Source organism: Erpetoichthys calabaricus, chromosome 18, assembly GCF_900747795.2.
Source record: "Erpetoichthys calabaricus chromosome 18, fErpCal1.3, whole genome shotgun sequence".
In the NCBI taxonomy this organism is placed as follows: Eukaryota; Metazoa; Chordata; class Cladistia; order Polypteriformes; family Polypteridae; genus Erpetoichthys; species Erpetoichthys calabaricus.
The window spans coordinates 47,777,000-47,797,634 of NC_041411.2; the positions used below are offsets into that span (position 1 = coordinate 47,777,000).

The 20,635-nt window shown below is 42.5% G+C and overlaps 1 protein-coding gene across 1 annotated transcript in view; it reads left to right on the top strand.

Moving 5' to 3' along the window:
• Nucleotides 1–20,635, top strand: part of cacna2d4a (calcium channel, voltage-dependent, alpha 2/delta subunit 4a) — a 791,862-nt gene that overhangs the window by 177,618 nt on the left and 593,609 nt on the right. Inside the window, exons 6-7 of the mRNA XM_051921543.1 lie at nt 4,291–4,422; nt 17,642–17,702. Coding sequence (XP_051777503.1) covers nt 4,291–4,422; nt 17,642–17,702 — 193 coding nt within the window. The remainder of the gene's footprint in view (nt 1–4,290; nt 4,423–17,641; nt 17,703–20,635) is intronic.

A 20,635-nucleotide genomic window follows, 5' to 3' on the forward strand; every position in this document is an offset into this window, starting at 1 on the left:
GTTTTTTTTTTTTTCAAAATCATTTTTAGAGTAGGCAAGATGTCAAATTAATTTGCATAATATCTTTGAACATGCTGCCTCAATTTGCTTTTTAATATCACTACCACTACTTTTACATTAAATACACTGGCATAGCTTCCCATAATAACAGAGGTGAAGGCCTCTCCCTGAAAAAAGGCATTTTCAATAGAACCCCTACTTTATGTTGTTTTCACACACTTGTCATTTTTTGGAAGAATGTTGCCTGAAGAAGTATGAATCTTTTAAGGCTTTGTTCAAGTGGTGGCTAAAAGTAACTCGATCCTTTCTTTCTCAATCCTGAGATTTGCCTCATATCTTTTTTTCTTTTTCTTGACTGCTCAGATAAATTTTGTGACTGATCCAAATTTGCCTATTTTGAATGTGCCCCGTATGCACAAAATGAATAAAACAATTTTGTCAGACAGATACAAACTTTAGTGCAGGATGTGTGCAGTTTATGATGGCAAGGAAGAGCATCAAGAAGACGAAAGACCAGAGCTCTTGGTTGGACTGCATTTATCCCTGCCAATGTTCTGCACATTAAAACGAAGTAGAGGAGACAGTATTGGTGAGAGTGATGTGGGCAGTTTTAATGCGAAGCAGTTGTTACGAGAAGAGTTTAAATAGTTTTGATTCAGTGATATTTTCTGCTAATTATATTTCCCTAAATCAATCAGGTCTTTGTCACAAATTAGTGTAAAAATGGGAATTGAGCTGCGGTGTGAACTGAGCTTTTGTTGGTTGTAAATATCAAATACAAGGCTAGTATAAGGTAATTTGTAACAATGGCGTGGTTGCTCTCAACAAAATGGCGGCATTCATGAAAAGTAATGGTAATGACAATAATACTTCAATAAATTAAATAGACCAAATCAGGACACTTCAAACTGAATAAATATTAATCCTAAAAAGAACTGAAGTGAAAAGATTTGGAAAAATACCTGAACACAGTGAACTCAGACCTATACTAACTGGATCCTAAGAAAGATAATTTGCTGCATTTAAAACTTTTTTTTGGCTAAATGAGTGTCCTACTCTATTTCAAACTTGTTTGCCTCTCTGAATGAAGTCAAAAACTGTTCAAACAAATGTTTAGTCTACATTAAACCTGCACTGTTCCTTGGACAATTTGTTGCAGTTCGGAGGAAAACTGCTGTGGCATTAGCATATAATATAGAAACATTTTGAGACCCCGTTGTTATTATTTAGTTATTTCCATTCATATATTGCGTATCCTTATTTCTACCTGGGTCTGGGGCTCCCAGGTTTCTAGGCACATTGTGGTAAATAAGCAATGGGAAGAGGTGAACAAGGGGGACAAGCAGAAGATTCCTTTTCTGTCACAACTGCCGCATTGCTCGATTCACCTGACATATAGAGTATAATAATCTGCTATGGTTATTACCTGACTAGCATTTCACCAATTTTCTCTTTCACTGATAATTTAAACATAGATGTTATCCTTGGTGGTTTGCCAGTTACTTGATTTTTGCAGCCTTAATTATTTTCTTTTTTCTTATAATGATAGATCTCTTTGTTGTCTGCTAGCTAACTTAGGTAGATTTTTTCATGCTTGCCACTCTATTGCCATATTTATCAATTTCTTTGAGAAGTACTGGGAGAGATTCTGTAAAGGAATGATAAGACTTTACTGAATTTAAACTTTGTTCAATTCCCCAGTTTAGTATTCAGCAGAAGTTTGGCAAATGGCTCAAGATGATTCATATCCATACCATGACATTCAGAAAGTATTTAGACTCCTTCACTTGCTGCACACTTTAGTGTGTTGCAGATTTAATGTCAGAGGGATACATTTCACATTTTTTCCCATCAATCTGCACTCAATAACATGTAATGACAATGTGAAAATGTTTTCAGAAAAGGTTTGCACATTTATTAAAAATGAAAAGCTGAAATCTCTCCTTCATATAAGTATTCAGACCCTTAACTCAGTACTTTATAGAAGTAATTCCCGCTATGAGTCTTCTCACGTAAGTCTCTACAAGCTCTGGATTTGTGCAGTTTATCCTATTTTTTGTGGCAGGTCTTCTCAAGTTCCATTAGATTGGAAGGGAAGTGTCTGTAAACTGCCATCTTCAGGTGCCTCCATATGATGTTCTGTGGTGTGCATGTATGGAGTTTGACTGTGCCAGTCAAGGACATTGTCTTGGCTCTATCCTTCGGGCCATTGTTGTGCTGAAAGGCGAACTCTCGCAACTATCAGAGGTCACATGCACTATGGAGCAGGTTTTCTTTGAGGACTTCTCCATATTTCAGTGCCTTCATCCTTCCCTAAGTTCAGAACTGTCTTACTGACCCTGTCAGGTAGAGTGGTGGCTCTGAGGCTAGGGGTCTGCACTGGTAATCGGAAGGTTGCCGGTTCAAATCCTAAAAACGGCAGAAGTGACTCTGTTTCATTGGGCCCATGAGCAAGGCCCTTAACCTGCAATTGCTCCGTCCTGGGTATGACGTTAATCTGTATCCAGCCCTGCAAGCAGGCCCTCCAATCTGCAGGGAAAAGCCTGGGGGTCTGTGGCAGAATTGGCACTCTGGCCACCATAAAAAACCTCACACTGTTCCATTCCATCTAAACTAGTGGGATCCTGAGTTGATTTGTCATGTGGTGGGTGCAGTTCCTAACCTTACTGACCCTGCCACTAACAAGGCTCTCACAACATGATGCTGCCACCATCATACTTCAGTGTAGGGATGGCATTAAGGGGTTGATGACCAGTGTCTGGTCTTCCCAGGCATATTATTTAGAGTTCCGCCCAAATATTTCAGTTTTTGTCTCATCAGACCAGGGAATCTTTTCCCTAACGCTCTCAGAGTCCTTTAACAGTCTGTTTAGCAAACTCCAAGTAGGTTGTCATATGTGCCTGAATTGCTGGAGTGCTGCTGAGATAGTCGTCCTTCCATCTTAGCAGAGGGAGCTCTTTTAGAGTGACCATTGGGATATTGGTCACCTCCCTGACCAAGGTCTTGTCAGGTTACTGGGTTGGGCCGGACAATCAACTCTAGGAAGGGTTCTGGTGATTCCAGACTTCTGTCATCGCACAATTATTGAGGCCACCGTGCTGCTGGGAACACTAAAAGCTTTAGAAATTGATTAAACCCCTTCTCATGGTCTATGCGTCACCACAGTTTGATCACAGCGGTCCACCAAGAGTTTTTTGGACATCATGGCTTTGCTTTTGTCCTACCATGCAGTGTGAATTGTGGGACCTTCTATACACAGATGTGTGCCTTTCTAAGTGATGTCCAATCATTTTGATTTGCCACAGGTGGACTCCAATCAAGTTCTAGAAGCATCTCAAGGAGAATTAAAGTAAGCAGGATGAACCTGAGCACAGTGTGGAGTGCCACAGCAAAGGGTCTGAAAACGCACTGAAAGGAGAAATTTCTGTTTTTGATTTGTAATACATTTGCAAACCTTTAGGAAAACATGTCTTCGCTGTGTCAGGACAGGTTAGTGAGTGTAGATTGATGAGCAGATTTCTCCATTTCAAATTAAATTTACCACACAATAAAGTGTGTAGAAAGTGAAGAATAACCTGAAAACATTCTGAATCCGCTGTACAACGACCGCTTTTATCCACATGCGCATACCTGATATGTGTTCTTACATATCCTGTCTGTGTTGTATTCATTATCTGTTGATTGTTTTATACATTGTGAGGATTCTAATCTCTTTTGGGACTCCCCCCAACGGGACGACACACCGAAGAACATCCCGAAGCACAAACACCGCGTCTGTGGAAGACTGTTTATCTCACAGTATTGCAGTGGCTCGCTGGGAAAGCAAATCCGAGCCGACTGCGGTCACGCTATAAGCACCGTCATTGATGGGTGATGCAAAAAACTTTATAAATGCAGGGAACAGTATAAATTGGTCAATAATCTGGCCTTGACTCTGCCCATCTGCTGTATCTATGCATAGGAGAGTGGTAGCTCCCGCTGCAATAAATCACCCTGCTGTTCCTGTTTCAAGTTGAATAAAGCTGGTTTTGATAAAGTACTGAGACTCAGCCTTGTGTTTTGGGGAGCAAGACAGGAACTAACGCGTCACGACATCCATCATTAGTCTGTGGAGACAAGATAATAACAACCTCAGTGCGCTTTGTGGACACTTCAATAAACTTGAACTTGAACCCTGGAATATGACAGACTTCACAGCCAAACTGATATATTCAGTCTTTTTCTTTACAAAAATGTATGCTAATTTGAAATTGCACCATTAATTATACTTTTTCTCAATTAATCATATAGACCCAGACATCCTGAATGGTGTGTATATGTCTGAGGCTTTAAACCCAGTGTTTGTCAACAACTTCAGGAGGGACCCAACTCTCACATGGCAATTCTTTGGAAGTTCAACTGGATTCTTTCGGCTCTACCCAGGTACGTCACTATACATTGTTCCACAGTCTTACACTCTATTTAGTGTTCATTATTGTTTGTCCCAAATACTTTATTGGAATATCTTCTCAAATGATCATACACCAAAATGTTTCTCTACTGATGTCTTGAAAATAACAGGTCACCCAAAGCAAATATTTTCTTGTGTTTCTAACATGGCTGTCCATTGACCCGATGATGATGTTGTCCATCACTGACACATAGAAAGAAAGCTCGTGTTAAGGAGTTGTTGATATCGGTGGTAGTGAGGGTGCGTAATCCTCATTCACACCGCTTCACTTCCTGTTGGGACTCCACATGGCAAGACATATGCAGGACAAAGAGGGGTGGCAGGAAGTTACAAAACTTCTGATGAATCTTTGGTGGGATCTTTAGTCAGTCTTAGTCAGGATCTTAACCTCTGACCTTACCACAATGGGTCGCCCTACCAGGAGTACATGACTCCTGACTGCATTGATTATGCAAACCAGACTGCCATGTTAAGGCACTGATTCAGTAGAGGTATATTTTCCAAAGTAAGGAAACAAAAGGTAAAATCCAAAACAAGCAACATGTTAAAAACTGGAGTCCAAACTGGGCATAATCATTAGCAATTTACTAAACAAGATCACTAGATCAAAGGGTGCTGTCAAAAGTACTCACTATCCTGGTCTCCACTTGTTATGTCCTCCTCCCCGCCATCATGTGACTTCTATTGAACATCAGAACAATCTAGACAAGAACAGGCCATTCAGTTCAACAAAGTTTGCCAGTTTTATCCACTTAATTCTTACAAAATAACATCAAGTCGAGTTTTCAAAGTCTCTAAAGTCCTACTGTCCACCACTCTACTTATTTCATTTACCTGTTGTTCTCTGTGTAAAGAAAAACTTCAGATGATAGGAAGGACTATGGTGTGGAGCTTCAGTCCTTTCCGGGCACTGGCACAATGGAACAAACAAATAACACCTTTAATCTGAACACAAAAATGGAGTAACTATTTTAGACTAACTTTCCCATGTAGCACTGAGGGTCAGGCTCAGTCATGACTTGGCCAAGTGGTTTAATGCTTATCCACCAAAGCCCTTTCCTGACAACCATCTACTATTTACAGACATTCAGTTTGTGGACATTTGAAGGACAGGATTACAGGGGACTGTGGGGTGAATTTAATAACAGCGGTCATCACATAGAAATCTGGTAATTAAAATATTCATGACCTTGATACATTTTTAAAATGCTGCATTTGCTGCTAATATTAGTGATTTTCCAAAAGTTTTGAATCTTATTGCTGCCATGATCTCCTCCAGGGATGCAAGAACAAGGAATCACTGCTTTATGTTTATTACTTCTATTAAGCATCCAAGGGGACGCAGATGTCATTTTGTGATGCTATCATAAAATTGATTTTATTTGCACTTGAGATCTAGTTGTTCTAGAAATAATTGGAACACTGATGCTGACTACAAATATAAAATAAAAGGATATTTATTTTGCACATCAAATTTTGCCATTGCAAAATTGATACTTTTAGTCTTTGGGGAGTGAAAGCTCTGTGGACTGGAACAGGGCGAATTTTTAATATCCCAAGGGGATATGACCTTTAAGGTTGAAGAAATGAAAATTCAGGAAGAATATTGATGAATATGAATAATCTGATAAAATTAGCTTCCTTGAATTGGAGGAGCACATTGATCCCTTAGTAACATCAATTAGAAAAGTACAGGCACTCATACTGGCGATGCAAATGGGTGAAGAAGTCTTTCAAAGAACACTCGTCCACCTTAAGCATATTCTGTTTACTGCTACCATTTCATATGAATCAAAAATTAAGCAAGAGTGTTCAGTTTAATCTGTATAGATAGTATGATAATCTTCTAATCAAAAATATCTGCAGAACTTCCTATATTGTATTTTAGGTTCTCAAGCATACACCATGATGTTTTGGTTGTTTTGTCATCAGATTGTTCTGATAGCCCCATAAAACATCATCTGACAAAATCGAGAATATAGACTTCAATGCAAAATGAATGGCTTGTAGCCACCCAAATCCAAATCTACATATAACAGAATGTCTGTCTGACTCATGTGAAAGGCACTATATAGCGCCTGACCCGGCACAGACTGACGCAGAGGCACATACTTAAATAAACAGACTTTTATTTTTCTTTAGCCGTGGGGCATGCCTTCCCCATGTCCCACAGGCCCAAGACAGTCCCAAAACACTCACAGTAATCACAACAGCCTTTCTTCTGGCACCACCACTCCTCCTCCTCCTCCTCAGGGTTAGTCCTCCTCCTCCCGACTCTGGATTGTCGAGTGGTGGTGGATGGCCCTTTTTATAACCCACCCGGAAGCGTTCCAGTGCTTGACCACCTGGTCCTAATTGCACTTCCGGGTGGGGCTGTAGATTCGTCCAGCTGGGCTGTTGGAAGGAGACAGCCCCCCCTAGCCCACCCCGGGCCCCAACCAAGCTGTGGAGGACTCCATCTCCCATGGAGCCCTGCGGGAGGTTGGGGAATCAGCGTCGGCCAGGGAGGCCACCACCAAGCGCCCCGGGGGAGGTATTGAGCTGTCCATGGCTGCTCCCCTGGAACGTACACAGCAGGGGTGTCCCAGCCGGGCATAGGACCCGGCCGTTCGTCACACTCTCTTTTCCTTGTCCAATCCTACACCCTTTGAACATATGGATGCTGATTGGAGCCATTGAGCCCCAAACCCTGGATGCAATTGACATAGACACAGTTACACAGTCGTAGGTTCAAAAAAAGTGATTTCTATTTTCCGAGATATGTTTACCTGCTCTTCACAAAATGCCCTTCAGAGCACCGTACCACAACTCTTCCTTGTTCTCTTTGTTATTCCACTCCTCTTCCTCCAAACAAGTGTTGACCTCTGCCTCCCGATTCTGACTTCCTGAGGTGAGGCGGCAGATTCCTTTATTAAGATGGAAAAGGGAATGCTGTAGGAATGTCAGGACATTGTCCGAAGGAAGCACTTCTGGGTCAGGTGGACGTTTCCCAAAGTTGGAACAGTCCATCACTGCAGGGTTGTTCCACAGGACTACAATTCCCAGCATGCCCTGCAGGCAGATCTATGGGAGCAATAGTATAAGAGTGCTGCCATCTAGTGTATCAGGGGAGAATACAGTTATCTCCTCAGACCTTCCATTATTGGGGCCTCCCAGCCAGGTGAGGATTTTCCCTCCATCCTTCCAGGAATGTCAGTCCACTCATGTCATCCATTACAACATATATGGATCACAATTTACAAAGTTACTCTCTATGGACATAATGACAAGACAGACTACTTTGGAACCCAAAATTTTGACCCTGGAGGCAAGTGAAATGTCCGAATGATCTGTCCATCTTGAACTAAGAAGACAAGTCAGACATGACAGCATGCATACCTAACAACCCAGAAAGGAGTTGCCACATTCCTGGAATCCAATTGGACCAAAAAAGAATGAGAGCAGAGACATTACAGAGACATGGGATGGCTATCAATAACAGCAAGGTCACCATTTAAAAAATACCTTGAACCTTTTCTTTCTTTCCTTAACCAATCCTACAAATATACTCGGCCAATGCTGATTACCTCATCTAGTATAAAAATAAAAGGAAAATGTGCTCAGAAAAATCCACTGACTATGAACTGCCGAAACTGAAACACCAATATCCCAAGTCTAGAATCAAAAAGGATAAGCCTCAGTAACACAGAAAAAACATGCAAAGTACACTCAGTGCATGTCCGGTAGCGGAACTAACCGCGGTGTTTCCTGGTGTTATATGAAGCCAGCAAACAACTGAAGAAACAATTGTCTACATACATACTGGATTCTTTCCTGCAAAGATGGAATGAGTGCACACAGGCTTGCTTAGTGGCTTTTTCAAATTTACCATGGGCCTCCTCAGTGCAGTCAAGATGCAGTGTGGTCTCGCAAGGCCAGACATGATTCTTGAGCTTGGGGGACATCTTGTTAAAATTTTCTTACTAAATAGCTGCGAACTCTGCGGCTGAAAAGGCTGCGCTAACAGGGTTTCTTCCTAAGAAGCTGTCCCATAATATCCTCCAGTCTGTGCATTTTAAACGGCTGAGGTGTAATTGAAAACACAAGCGAAGCAAACTGAAAAAGGAAAGACTTGACACTGAAAAGCTACGATTGCTGCTATCAGTTAAACAGCTCAGTAGCACAAGTTAACCGGAACTTAAAGATTCATTTATGTATCTTCCTGTCATTTTGACCATTGCCTCATTTCAGAGAGGTACTGTGGCCTATATACTACGTACTGTATTAATGCTGGTATGGCATGTTTGCCATTTCCAAATAGACAGTAGTGTGAACTTACTTTAGTTATTTGTGAAGACTGTGCAGTCGGTTTGTTGTCATATATCCAACATGTCCAAAGTACGTCAGCCTTCTCTTCTGAATCTTAAATATTACATCAGACTGAATCTTGAATGAGTGTCTGATGTCTCTTCTAGACATGCCTAGGATCTGTCTAAATATTGCCATTTCAAAAATGCGTAACTTTCTCTTGTCTTCTTGTTTTAGTGCCCATGTTACTGCATTATAGAACAAAATGGAAAGAACAACAGTTTCATAAACTGAACTCTTTGTTTGCTGGCTAATATATTTAGAATTCCACATATGACTTAAAGCTCAAGGAACACCTGATGTCAGTCCTACATGTATGTCTTTGTCATCTTTACACTCACCATCACTTATGATGACTCCTCCCAGATAATTCCTAATATTCTGCAATATGGTCATATTCACGGCAAAAGACCTGAAAGGAAGACCAAAGAAGCGCTGTATGGATAACATCAGAGAAGACTGTAAAGCAATAGATTTGTCTATAGTGGGAGCTGAACAGAGCAGAAACAACGGAGACTCACTATCGGAGCATACACTTGCATCGCAGTAGAAGAAAGGAAGGAAGGAAAGGCATCCAGCTTGTTAACCAATTTAGAGTTAACCCAGAGCATAACTTGGGTTTAGAATTGTATGAAATTATGGTTAAGCCCGAATCAGACTCTGGTGTTGACATGATTTACATTTTTAAGCAACTTTCGGGACAGTATTCTGCTGCCATCTAGAGAATGAAACAACATCATGCTGCAAAAAATCATGAATATTTCTATGTGTTTTGCCACTCTAAGGTAACTCATCAATAGTCATGAGTGGGGCAGAGCCTCCAACTAAAAACACAACGCCAAACTGAAACGGAACCATTTCTTGAATTGATTAATAATGATGACAATGTGAAATTGGTCATCAGATGTTGACATGAAAAGTGAAACTGATGCATGATAAGGCACTGTACAACCAAACCTCCATGAGATGCCTGGTGAATTTGGTTTGCGTGAAACTTCAGCGTGGTGTGACAGTAACTGCGTGACAGAAAGGCAAAATGATTGCGATCAAGTGCAAGGACAAGCAAGACTTTGACTCCCTAACCACTATTCACAATATGGCAACTATCAATGTTTGTGTCGAGACTTGCATCATGGTACCATTCAGTCAACCTTTTGGATCAGGCATTCACATTCTACCTTCTTGTGGACAAGCAATAGAAAAAAAACATGAGAAAAGATTGCAAAGAAACAAGTTTCTGCTGTTCTGATTGCAAAAACATGTCACACACAGGACGTATACTAAATCTGCAACAGTGCACTGGTGGACACTAAACATACCTTACCTACTGTGATTAAGATGACATTTTGGTATTTACAGTTATATTAGTACAAATAGATACTACAGAGTGAAATAGCTGCCAATTCTTTATACCTCACATTGACTCTGACTACACTGTCGTAATTGTGAATGACTTTGACTACATGCAGCCTGAGGCAATCCATCGTTCACTTTTATTACAAGTCCAGTGATGTGCTTGAATGCCAAAGTAAAATCTGATTTTGCAGAAATATTTTTCTTTTGTAACAAGTTGTGCTTGTTTTTAACATGTCATGTTTTCTCCACTCATGACACACATTTATTTCTTTCACAGAAGTCTTTTTGGGAGTCTTTTCAGCCATGGAAGGTTTATCCATCATAACCAAAGACTTGCCATTGAGCAGAGCACCAGAGCTCTTCATGGTCTAAATCACTGCCCTGCCTTGTGATGCTGGATTAATTTAAAAATGTGAACTGCCCAAATGTTCCCATCCACATTTAAGCAGAAGTCACTCACGGTTGTCTCCAAACTTCATATTTAAGTCTGTCTCTGCAAGACTAGATACAGCACAATGTCTTGTGAAAGTTGCATTCCTGATATTAATCCCCTTTCTTTCTTTCTTTCTTTCCTTGTTTTTGTTTTTTAATTACTGTTGCAACCTTTAAAGGAGATATTGGGTCTGGACTTTTTGTACCCCTTCATTGGTGATTCTGTAGTACTAGGGTGTTGTACCGTGTTAGCCATTATGAATATAGTGACAAGTGAAGTAAAATGACTGCTTTTATAGGCTAACTAAAAAAGATTACAATAAGCAAGCTTTCAAGGCAACTCAGGCCCATTCTGCCTTGCATATTGTAATACAGAATCTGGAGTTCCCTGTGTTTATATAGACACTAGGACAGGTACAGCATTGGAAAACCTTTAAGTGAGACATCTTAAATCTAAAAAAATAATAGACCTCTTCAGGCTAAGATTCATTTAGAAAGAGAAGAGAACAATGAATGGCCAAGATGTTTTGATAAGATAACTGTCCAACAAAGTCTTTTGAAGATTTTGATGAGTTTTCCATACAATGTGGATCTGTAGTCAGGTTGTCTTGGTCAGTCCGAGATATGTAAGCAATACTCATATCTTGTAACAAAACTCTTGTCTCTAAAACCATGTTGTAATGTGTTAAACTTTAGCATCAGTTTAACTTTCCATTCTTTTCTCTCTTGCTGTGTTTTGAAGTTGCCCATAAGCACTGTGACTTTAAAGTCCCTCTCACAGTGTCCATGGCTGTTGAAGTGGGCCACTACAGAAACATCTGTGTTGCCACGTTTAATGTGGAACCTGTGTAAATTCATTCTCTGGCGGAGTGTTTGTCCAGTTTCTTCCACACAGAGGGCAGTGTCAGGACATTTCATACAGAGAATGAGATAGACCAAATTAGATGATCTGCAGGAAAATTATCCCTTTATGCGATGTTCTAGTCAGCAGTGTGGTATAACTATATGGTCTGTATTATAAATGTTAGCACACGTTTTACATCTTTTATGTAAGCAGGGAGTTGTGCCATTTTCTATTGGTTCACTTGGGGAGCTTCAGACAATTAGTTGCTGCAGGTTTGGCGGTTGTCTGTATGCCAGGAGGGGAGGTTCTGGAAATACATTTTTCAGTGTTTCGTCATTGTGTAGCATTGGCTGAAGTTCTTTTATAATTTTTCGAAGTGCTTCAAGAAGTGGGTTGTGGGTGGCAACAAGGAGAATGCGGTTCTTGTTGTCTTTATTTTTATATTCCAGAAGGTTATCACTGGGTATGGCAGTAGCTCTTCTTATTTGAGTGTCTGTTGTTTTGGGGGTATAAAGTTTGGGGGGTGTAAAGTAAAGTTTTAACTGGGAAAAGCTTGAACCACAAGTGAAAATATGTGAACAAAAAAAGCAAGTTGGCTTTATTTTAATACAGGCAATGATTTTCGAAATACTTCATATACTTCAAGAAGCAAGATTTTTCTAGATGACTAAGTATGTATTGAGCATATGATATAAAATTAGAGGAAACTGCTTAAAAAGATAAACCTGAGGGTTGTTATAAACATATTAATAATTAGGTAAATTACTCAGGGATGTTAAATACTTATTTTGCACAACATCTGAGGGGCCTGTGCCCTACTGGCCCAACTGCAGAAACATTACATGAAGATTCAAGAGATAAAGTGCACTGTATGGGCTGGAGTGCTATGTTTTTGTCAGGAATGCCGTCTTCCTTCCATAGTCCAAGTCCATGATGCCAGGGTGATTGGTCATTAGAGTCTTGTACAGGTGTGAAAGGTGGATCTGAATCCCACTGACACCCTCCGAAGCCCACACCTCCTGCTGTTTCTAAATGGTTTAATGCTACAGTACCTTGTGCCAGATGAAAGTGGGACAAAGAGACCGTGGGAGCGGTGGGACAGTCTTTTACATTGCTATAAGCTTTGTGGATACAACACTTTACAAAGATGTCTTCAGTGGAGGGCAGAGAGGACCCAGTGATCTTTCCTGCCTTGTGCTCTATCCATTATGGGTCCTTACAGTCAAAGTAACTGCAGTTCCAAACCAAACATTGATGCAGCTGGTCAGAATGCTCTTGATGGTGCGCCTGTAAGATATGTTGAGAATGGGGGGAGCTAGTCTTGTCTATTTCAGCCTCTGAAGGAAGTGGAGTTGATGCTGAGTCTTCTTTGCTATGTAGGCAGAGCCGGCCTTAGGGCGAAGCGAACGAAGTGACCGTTTCGTGCCCACAGCTGGAGGGGGCCCACTGCACCCAACAAGGTTTTTTTTTTCCTGTGATGCGACGCTGCTGCGGAGGGCCTAATGGAGCAACAGACTCCTTCACTCCAACCTCTATTACTAATTTTTTTATATATATAATTCACGGGCAACATATTCCATCACCTAATTACTCCACGTGGACATCTCCACTCGGTACTCCAATCTTCATTACGCTTCACTCAGGCCCGCGTGCCTGTTGCTGCCTCCACAGCTCATCTGTGCCTCTGTCCTCAGTAGGCGGCCACTTACGCTTCAGTCAGGGCCACTCCGCCGCACTGCATTCTCGACAGAGCATAAAAGGGGCCCTTCTCTTCGTAAAGCCATCATTTTCCTTCATATCAATATATTTCCATTTTGTTAGAAAGAACGTCTTGTAGATAGTAGTTAGGCCTTGCTGAATTTCCACAGTTTGAAATTATTGTATTCCAAATGTCTTCAGTTCCACCGCCAAAGAAATATAAATCAGGTGCTCAAAAACGTAAAGAAAAAGCAGCAAAAGATGAATTCTTCGCTACCCAAAAAGGCGCTTTGCAATGCTTCCTAACGGAAACGGTTAGCTCTGGCAGCAGCAGCAGCACTAGCACCAGGACTGAACTTCCATTAGTTGAAGATACCGCAACGACGTCCAAGCCCCACAAACCTGTATCCGACTCCGAGGAGTCAGAAGCCGATGACGTTAAGAATGACATGGACATGGGTTTTTCATCAGGTTCAGCAACATTGCCAGCCGTTTCGGTTTCTAACCAGAAAGATGAAGATCACGACGAGGCTGATAATGATTTTGATTCTTTTAGTTGGGGAGCTCCAGGTTTGTGGGGTGCAGCAATCACTGACAAGGAACGTGTCTTCCTAGTCCAAAAGGGGCCCTTTCACGAAACCGGGATTCAATATCCAACGAATGATGATGGGCGCCATTTTTCTGATTCCTTTTATTCCCAAAAATTACCAAATGGGGAGCTCTGCCCCAGACCCCCTAGCTGCAGGGGCCCTCGGTATCAGTTTGCTTCAGGCCCGAAATTGTCTAGGGCCGGCTCTGATGTAGGTGCTGTTAATTGATCAAGTCAAGTCAGCTGCCAGGTGCATGCCAAGGATGTTTCTGCTCTTGATCAGTTGCCCCGCAGAGCCCTTGATGTGCCATGGGGTGTGGCGAGCATGGGCCTTCCTGAAGTCAACAATCCTCTCAAATCAAAGGGACTTGCACTTGCACTTGTCTGCCAATTGTTGTACCTTCATTCTGTAAACTGATTCATCTCCATTGCTGATGAGACACACCACCATTGTGTCATCTGCAAACTGACATGGCCGTACAAACATGAGTCAGCAGAGTGAACAGAAGTGGGCTGAGTATACACTTCTGGGGGGCACCAGTGCTCAGCGAGATGGTACAGAAGATGGAGTGTCTGGGGTCTCTGTGTCAGGAAGCCTAAGACGCAGTTGTATAGGGAAGTGTTGTACTCCAGCAGATCCAACTTCCTAATGAACTTCTGAGGGATGATTGTGTTGAAACTTTCATAGTTATTCCCATGATGCCTTAGCTGTTTAATATAAAGATGACTGTGTGTATATATTGTGGTGGACAGCTGGTGTCCATGACTTGTTATATGCTCGGGTGGGAGCAGCCATGGACAGTGCAATACCTTTCCCTGGACGCTAGATAGCCGCCCCCCTGGGTGAGAGCGGTGCCTTTGATTTCCCACAGGGCTCCATGGGAATTGGAATTGGGGGTAGCCCTGTTGAATCCTGCAGGCGCCGCCAGGGGGGTCTGCATCTGGAACTCCTGAGAACTTGTGGGCAGTATTTTCGCCACACCCGGAAGTGCACCCGGAACTCAGCAATCAAGCATATGGAGCACTTCTGGGTGAACTATCAAAGGGGCCAGCAGCCACCACTTGAGGAGCCAGAATCAGGAGGAGGAGGAGGAGGACGGGTTGCCAGGGAGGTGGAGGAAGAGAGAGTGCTTTATTCTGTGTTTTATTTGGTGTTTGTGTGTGGGACTGTGTACTGCCTGTGGGACACGGCGAAGACGTGCACCCACAGGTGAAGAAAAAATAAATCGTTTTGTTTATTTTACGTGTGCCTCCGTGTCCAGTCTGTGTCGGGTGGGGTGCCTATATAGCGCCTTTTCCACTATATATATATACAGTATATATATACTATGTGTTATATATATATACAGTATATATTGTTATACTGCAACATCGCATGGACATTGGGGACAGTGCCTCTGGATTGGCAGACCAGGGTGGTGGTCCCCCTCTTTAAGAATGGGGACTGGAGGGTGTGTTCCAACTAAAGAGGGATCACACTCCTCAGCCTCCCTGGAAAAGTCTATTCGGGGGTCCTGGAGAGGAGGATCCATCAGATAATCGAACCTCGGATTCAGGAGGAACAGTGTGGTTTTCGTCCTGGTCGCGGAACAGTTGATCAGCTCTATACCCTTAGCAGGATCCTGGAGGGTGCATGGGAGTTTGCCAACCAGTCTACATGTGTTTTGTGGACTTGGAAAAGGCATTTGACCTTGTCCCTCAGGGAATCCTGTGGGGGGTACTCCAAGAGTATGGGGTACCGGACCCCCAGATAAGGCCTGTTCGGTCCCTGTACAACCGGTGTCAGAGCTTGGTCCGCATTGTTGGCAGTAAGTCGAACCCGTTTCCATTGAGAGTTGGACTCCGCCAGGGCTGCCCTTTGTCACTGATTCTGTTCATAACTTTTATGGACAGAAGTTCTAGGTGCAGCCAGGGCATTGAGGGGGTCCGGTTTGGTGGGCTCAGGATTGGGTTGCTGCTTTTTGCAGATGATGTTGTCCTGTTTGCTTCATCAGGCCGTGATCTTCAGCTCTCTCTGGATCGGTTCGCAGCTGAGTGTGAAGCGGCTACGATGGGAATTGGCACCTCCAAAAACCCAAGACCATGGTCCTCAGCTGGAAATGGGTAGAGTGCCCCCTCAGGGTTGGGAGCGATATCCTGCCCCAAGTGGAGGAGTTCAAGTATCTTGGGGTCTTGTTCACGAGTGAGGGAAAAATGGAGCGTAAGATTGACAAGCGGATCGGTGCGGCGTCCACAGTGATGCGGGCTCTGCATCGGTCTGTCAAAGTTGAAAAAGGAGCCGAGCCATAAGGCAAAGCTCTCAATTTACCGGTCGATCTACGCTCCTACCCTCACCTATGGTCACAAGCTATGGGTAGTGACCGAAAGAACAAGATTGCGAATACAAGCGGCTGAAATGAGTTTCCTCCACAGGGTATCTGGGCTTTCCCTTAAAGATAGGGTGAGAAGCTCAGTCATCCGGGAGGTGCTCAGAGTAGAGCCACTGCTCCTCCGCATTGAAAGGAGTCAGATGAGGTGGCTCGGGCATCTGATCAGGATGCCTCTTGGATGCCTCCCTGGTGAGGTGTTCCTGGCATGTCTAACCGGGAGGAGGCACCGGGGAAGACACAGGACACGCTGGAGGGACTATGTCTCTCGGCTGGCCTGGGAACGCCTTGGGATTCCCCTGGAAGAGCTAGAAGAAGTGGCCAGGGAGAGGGAAGTCTGGGCATCTCTGCTCAAACTGCTGCCCCCGCGACCCGACCTCGGATAAGCGGAAGAGGATGGATGAATGGCTGAATGGATGGATGGATGGATGGATGGATGGATGGATGGATGGATGGATGGATGGATGGATGGATGGATATTGTTATATTTTCATTAATTTGCTGGATCTGCTGGTTCCAATTCAGGAGGCTGCTTGAAATCTCAACATCAGTCACAAACCAAACTTTGAGAAGGTGTCATACCAGCATACAGCACACTCACATGCACTCCATGAAGGCCAATGTAAAGTCAGCAATCATCCCATCCCTTGGGAAGTGAGAGTTAAATGAAGAACCTGGAGAAGAACACGTGGGTAGAGGATGTGCAGACTCCATCCAGATTGTGACCGGGCCAGGACATGAACACAACTCCCAAGAGCTCTTAGCAAGGAGTAGCAACCATTGCTTCACTGTGATGCTCATTATATTCTCTGTACACTGCGGTTAACACAACTAATCCCTGAGGAATGCTGCCCTACATATTTTTTTTCCATTATTTGAGCTTTGGTTATAAAAAGACACACACAGATTGCAGAAGCAGCTTGAACTTTTAGAAGTGGCACTGTTCTCTGTTCAGAGGAGGAGATTCTTACAAAAATGGCTGTAGCAGATCATCAGTCTGCTGAGGGAGAGAACCTTTTCCTGATTCCTGTGAGAGAATGTGCAGTGCTGCATGTACCCAGATGTCCACCAACCTCTGAACAAAGAGTGATACTGCATGTAAAATTCAAGCTGCCACCTTAAAACGTTGGAAAAATGTTTTGCAGGGACTTGCCAAGTTTAGACATACTTTATGCCTTTCTCAGATTTTCCAGTGTTCTTGTTGTTAATTGGGAAGCAGTTCCACACCTTTTTCTCCTTCCTGTACTTCTTATTACTTTACTACCAATTACTCCACACTCTGGCAGAGCCTTTCCTTTAGTATATACTGTAAGGCACTTCTGCCAGTGCATAAGTGGTCAAGGACCCCAGTCCTAAGCTCATTCACCCTCCACAGGCCACCTACTGTTAAATTGGACTTTTCACCTATTGCTTCTGGGATGGTCTATAGTTCTTTCAGATCCCCTCGATCACAAAATGTTGCTCATAAAATGAATGCAAAGATAACAATGTCCATTGTGAGAGACATGTGTGCATGGCACATTGGCAAAATTAAATCTCTGAATCTGTTTTTTCCACAGGTATCAAATGGGCACCTGATGAGAATGGCGTTATCTCTTATGACTGCCGCAACAGAAACTGGTAAGAATAGTTTAGTGCTTCATCTTGAGGGGATATTACTTTGAAGAATCTGCGTATGTGTTTAAAGTTACTGAAATGGCCTTCACAGAACAGACAGTAGAACAAATGTTCTTTATGATGTAAAAGAATGGCTGTATTCTGTTTATCCACCTTAATAAAAGGACAAGTATCTGTATCTGTATGTGTGTGTCTGTGTCTGTGCATTTGACAAGTTGCTATTTCTCTGTAAAGAGGCAGACAAGATGAGCATTTGGGGCACCAAATTGTGAACCCCATAAACAGTAATTTGTCAAGTCTCCTTTGAAGAATAAACAGCCAGGTGTTGAGCAACATCTTTGCTGACACGAGTTCAAATCGTAACTACAGAGTTTTGGTGGTGATGCACTATTTGAGAAGGAGGAAGTGAAGTCAGCGGTCTTCATGTCAATGGTTTTCCAGTGTGCAGGTGGAAAGAAAGGAGAAGCAGTAAATGACAGTGCGAGACCCTCAACTAGGGCTGAAATGACCTTATAATAAGCCCTGAGGTTGCCTCCCATTTGCAAGTGTGTGTCATATGCTGTTTGTTATTGGATTCATACAAGTTAATGTTTGTGATAGGCAGCACGGTGGTGCAGTGGTGGTGCTGCTGCCTCGCAGTAAGGAGACCTGGGTTCACTTCCCGGGTTCTCCCCGTGTCTGCGTGGGTTTCCTCCAGGTGTTCCGGTTTCCTCCCACAGTCAAAGGCATTGAGGTTAGGTGCATTAGCGATCGTAAATTGTCCCTACTGTGAGCTTGGTGTGTGTGTGTATGTGTTCCCTGCGGTGGGCTGGCGCCCTGCCCGGGGTTTGTTCCTGCCTTGCACTCTGTGCTGGCTGGGATTGGCTCCAGCAGACCCCCGTGACCCTGTAGTTAGGATATAGTGGGTTGGATAATGGATGGATGTTTGTGATGCACCATAAATAAAAATGCATGCACTTTATTACTACATTCCCTACAAAAACACATTCCAATAGATTGTGCACTGCAAACGTTAATGCTAAATGTGTCCACCAGAGAGTAACTGCCGGACAGAGCAGCTTAACCACCTCAATAAAAGGACAAGTGTCTATGTATCTGTGTGCCTGTCCTGTTGCTACTATTAGGAAGAAAAAACAATAATAAAAACACCAAATAAGGGACTAAAAATAATACAATTGGTCTTTATGGCCTATTCTGTTGTCCGATGTTGCAGCAGAATGGTGGCAATTGTCTTCCACCCGCTTGGGCCATGTGAGCAAGGTTTATAGCTGTAATGCTAATGACTAATAACTGTACGTGCTGGACAATAGATGAACGAAAATAACAAAAAGGCAACAGACATGTTGGGATATCAAAGCCCAGACATGACTAGTCTAGAATCGCTAAATCAAGACAATGTGGTAACTACCAACAGCACATTTTTCCAGTAAAACTCTTTGGCTAAATGAGTGATTAGTTGGGCCATAGGAAAGTAATGAAAACAAGCGGCTCTATCCGAAGAGGAACAGGCTGCGTATTATTATAGTGGGCCAAATGGTCAACCCATGAATCAAATATAAAACTTGAAATCAATGTTGACTACTTAGATTGTAACGCATCTTAGATAGGCAGCACAGCTAGTCTTAAATATTCCTGTACGAAATTATTTAGTTATAAAGTTCATAAAATAGTTGGTGTAAATTATTAGTTGTAATTGAAGGAAACAGAAAATGAATAGTGTTTCTATAAAGATATATTGTATGTAACACTTTTTTTTTTTTTTTACCAAGAGTGTGTTCTGCTGGTCAGGTCATCTGACTAGGAATATTCAAAATAAAGCAAATAAAGGATACAGCAGAGTATTCTTCTCTATCCAAAGTTTGATCTTGGCTTGGCTGAGAAAATAAAGCCCAGTTCTAGACATGCTGTCATTTGCTCTTGTTGGAAATGTATAGGTTCAGATTCAGGTCACCTGAGTAGTTTCCAAAAATGGTGCTATTTTGATGAACTGCCAGAGCCCCTTAGTGGTTGATGTAGTTGTATGCAACAATTGAGACAACACAGAAACTTGCAAAAGTGTGCTGCATATTCCCAAGTGTGCTTTATTTTATGGCACTGCAAAGGAAATGTAAGGGGAGCACAGTGTATTCCCTGGGATGACTGGGAATAATACAAACTACCGTAGTGAAGAAATACAGTAAGAAAGGTGACAACCAAGTGAAGTCAAAATCTGCAATGTGCTTTATGCTGGGGCTACAATGAGCGCAGGTAGATACTGCATCTCCGTTAACCTTACTAACCTTAAGCTGAAGGCTTCTGAAATGTTAGGGCGTCCTCGTCACTGCATTTTAGGAGCATCACATGATACTGAGCTCCCCAAAGTTGAAACCTCCGTAGATTGGCATAACTGGTTGACCCTCAACAAGACATAATTCACCTGCTGTTCAAGAGAAGCTTGTGGAAAAAAACGTGGGCTACTAATGATATTTTTAAATTTGAATGACGGCCTTTAAAGAGGTGTTAGATTCACTTCATCTTAATTGTATATCTTTCTACATAGCATACTTCAAAAGTGTTTGCCTCTAACATTTGAGAAAACCAGAAAAGAAACAGTGAGGTCAAAAATGATGGATCTTTTCTAATCATAATTCTAATTTAGAGGTAAGGTAGTTACAGTTTTTCGGATAAGGAAGACAGAAGTTTCAAGATAAGGAAGTAGTACTCACTGATCACAGCGCCATGTTGCATGTTGAATAGCACATGCAAGAAAGAATTTCTCCATACTCTGTTCCTTTGGCGATGCTGACCCCATGAACCCATGAGGAATAAAACCGATGATGAACATTCAGCATTCATTACTCCTCACCGTAGTATATTAAAATATCCTTAGTTGTGGATTAAGACGTTAGTCTGCAGGGGGAGCTAGTGATAAAAAGTGGATATGTTTACTGTAAATA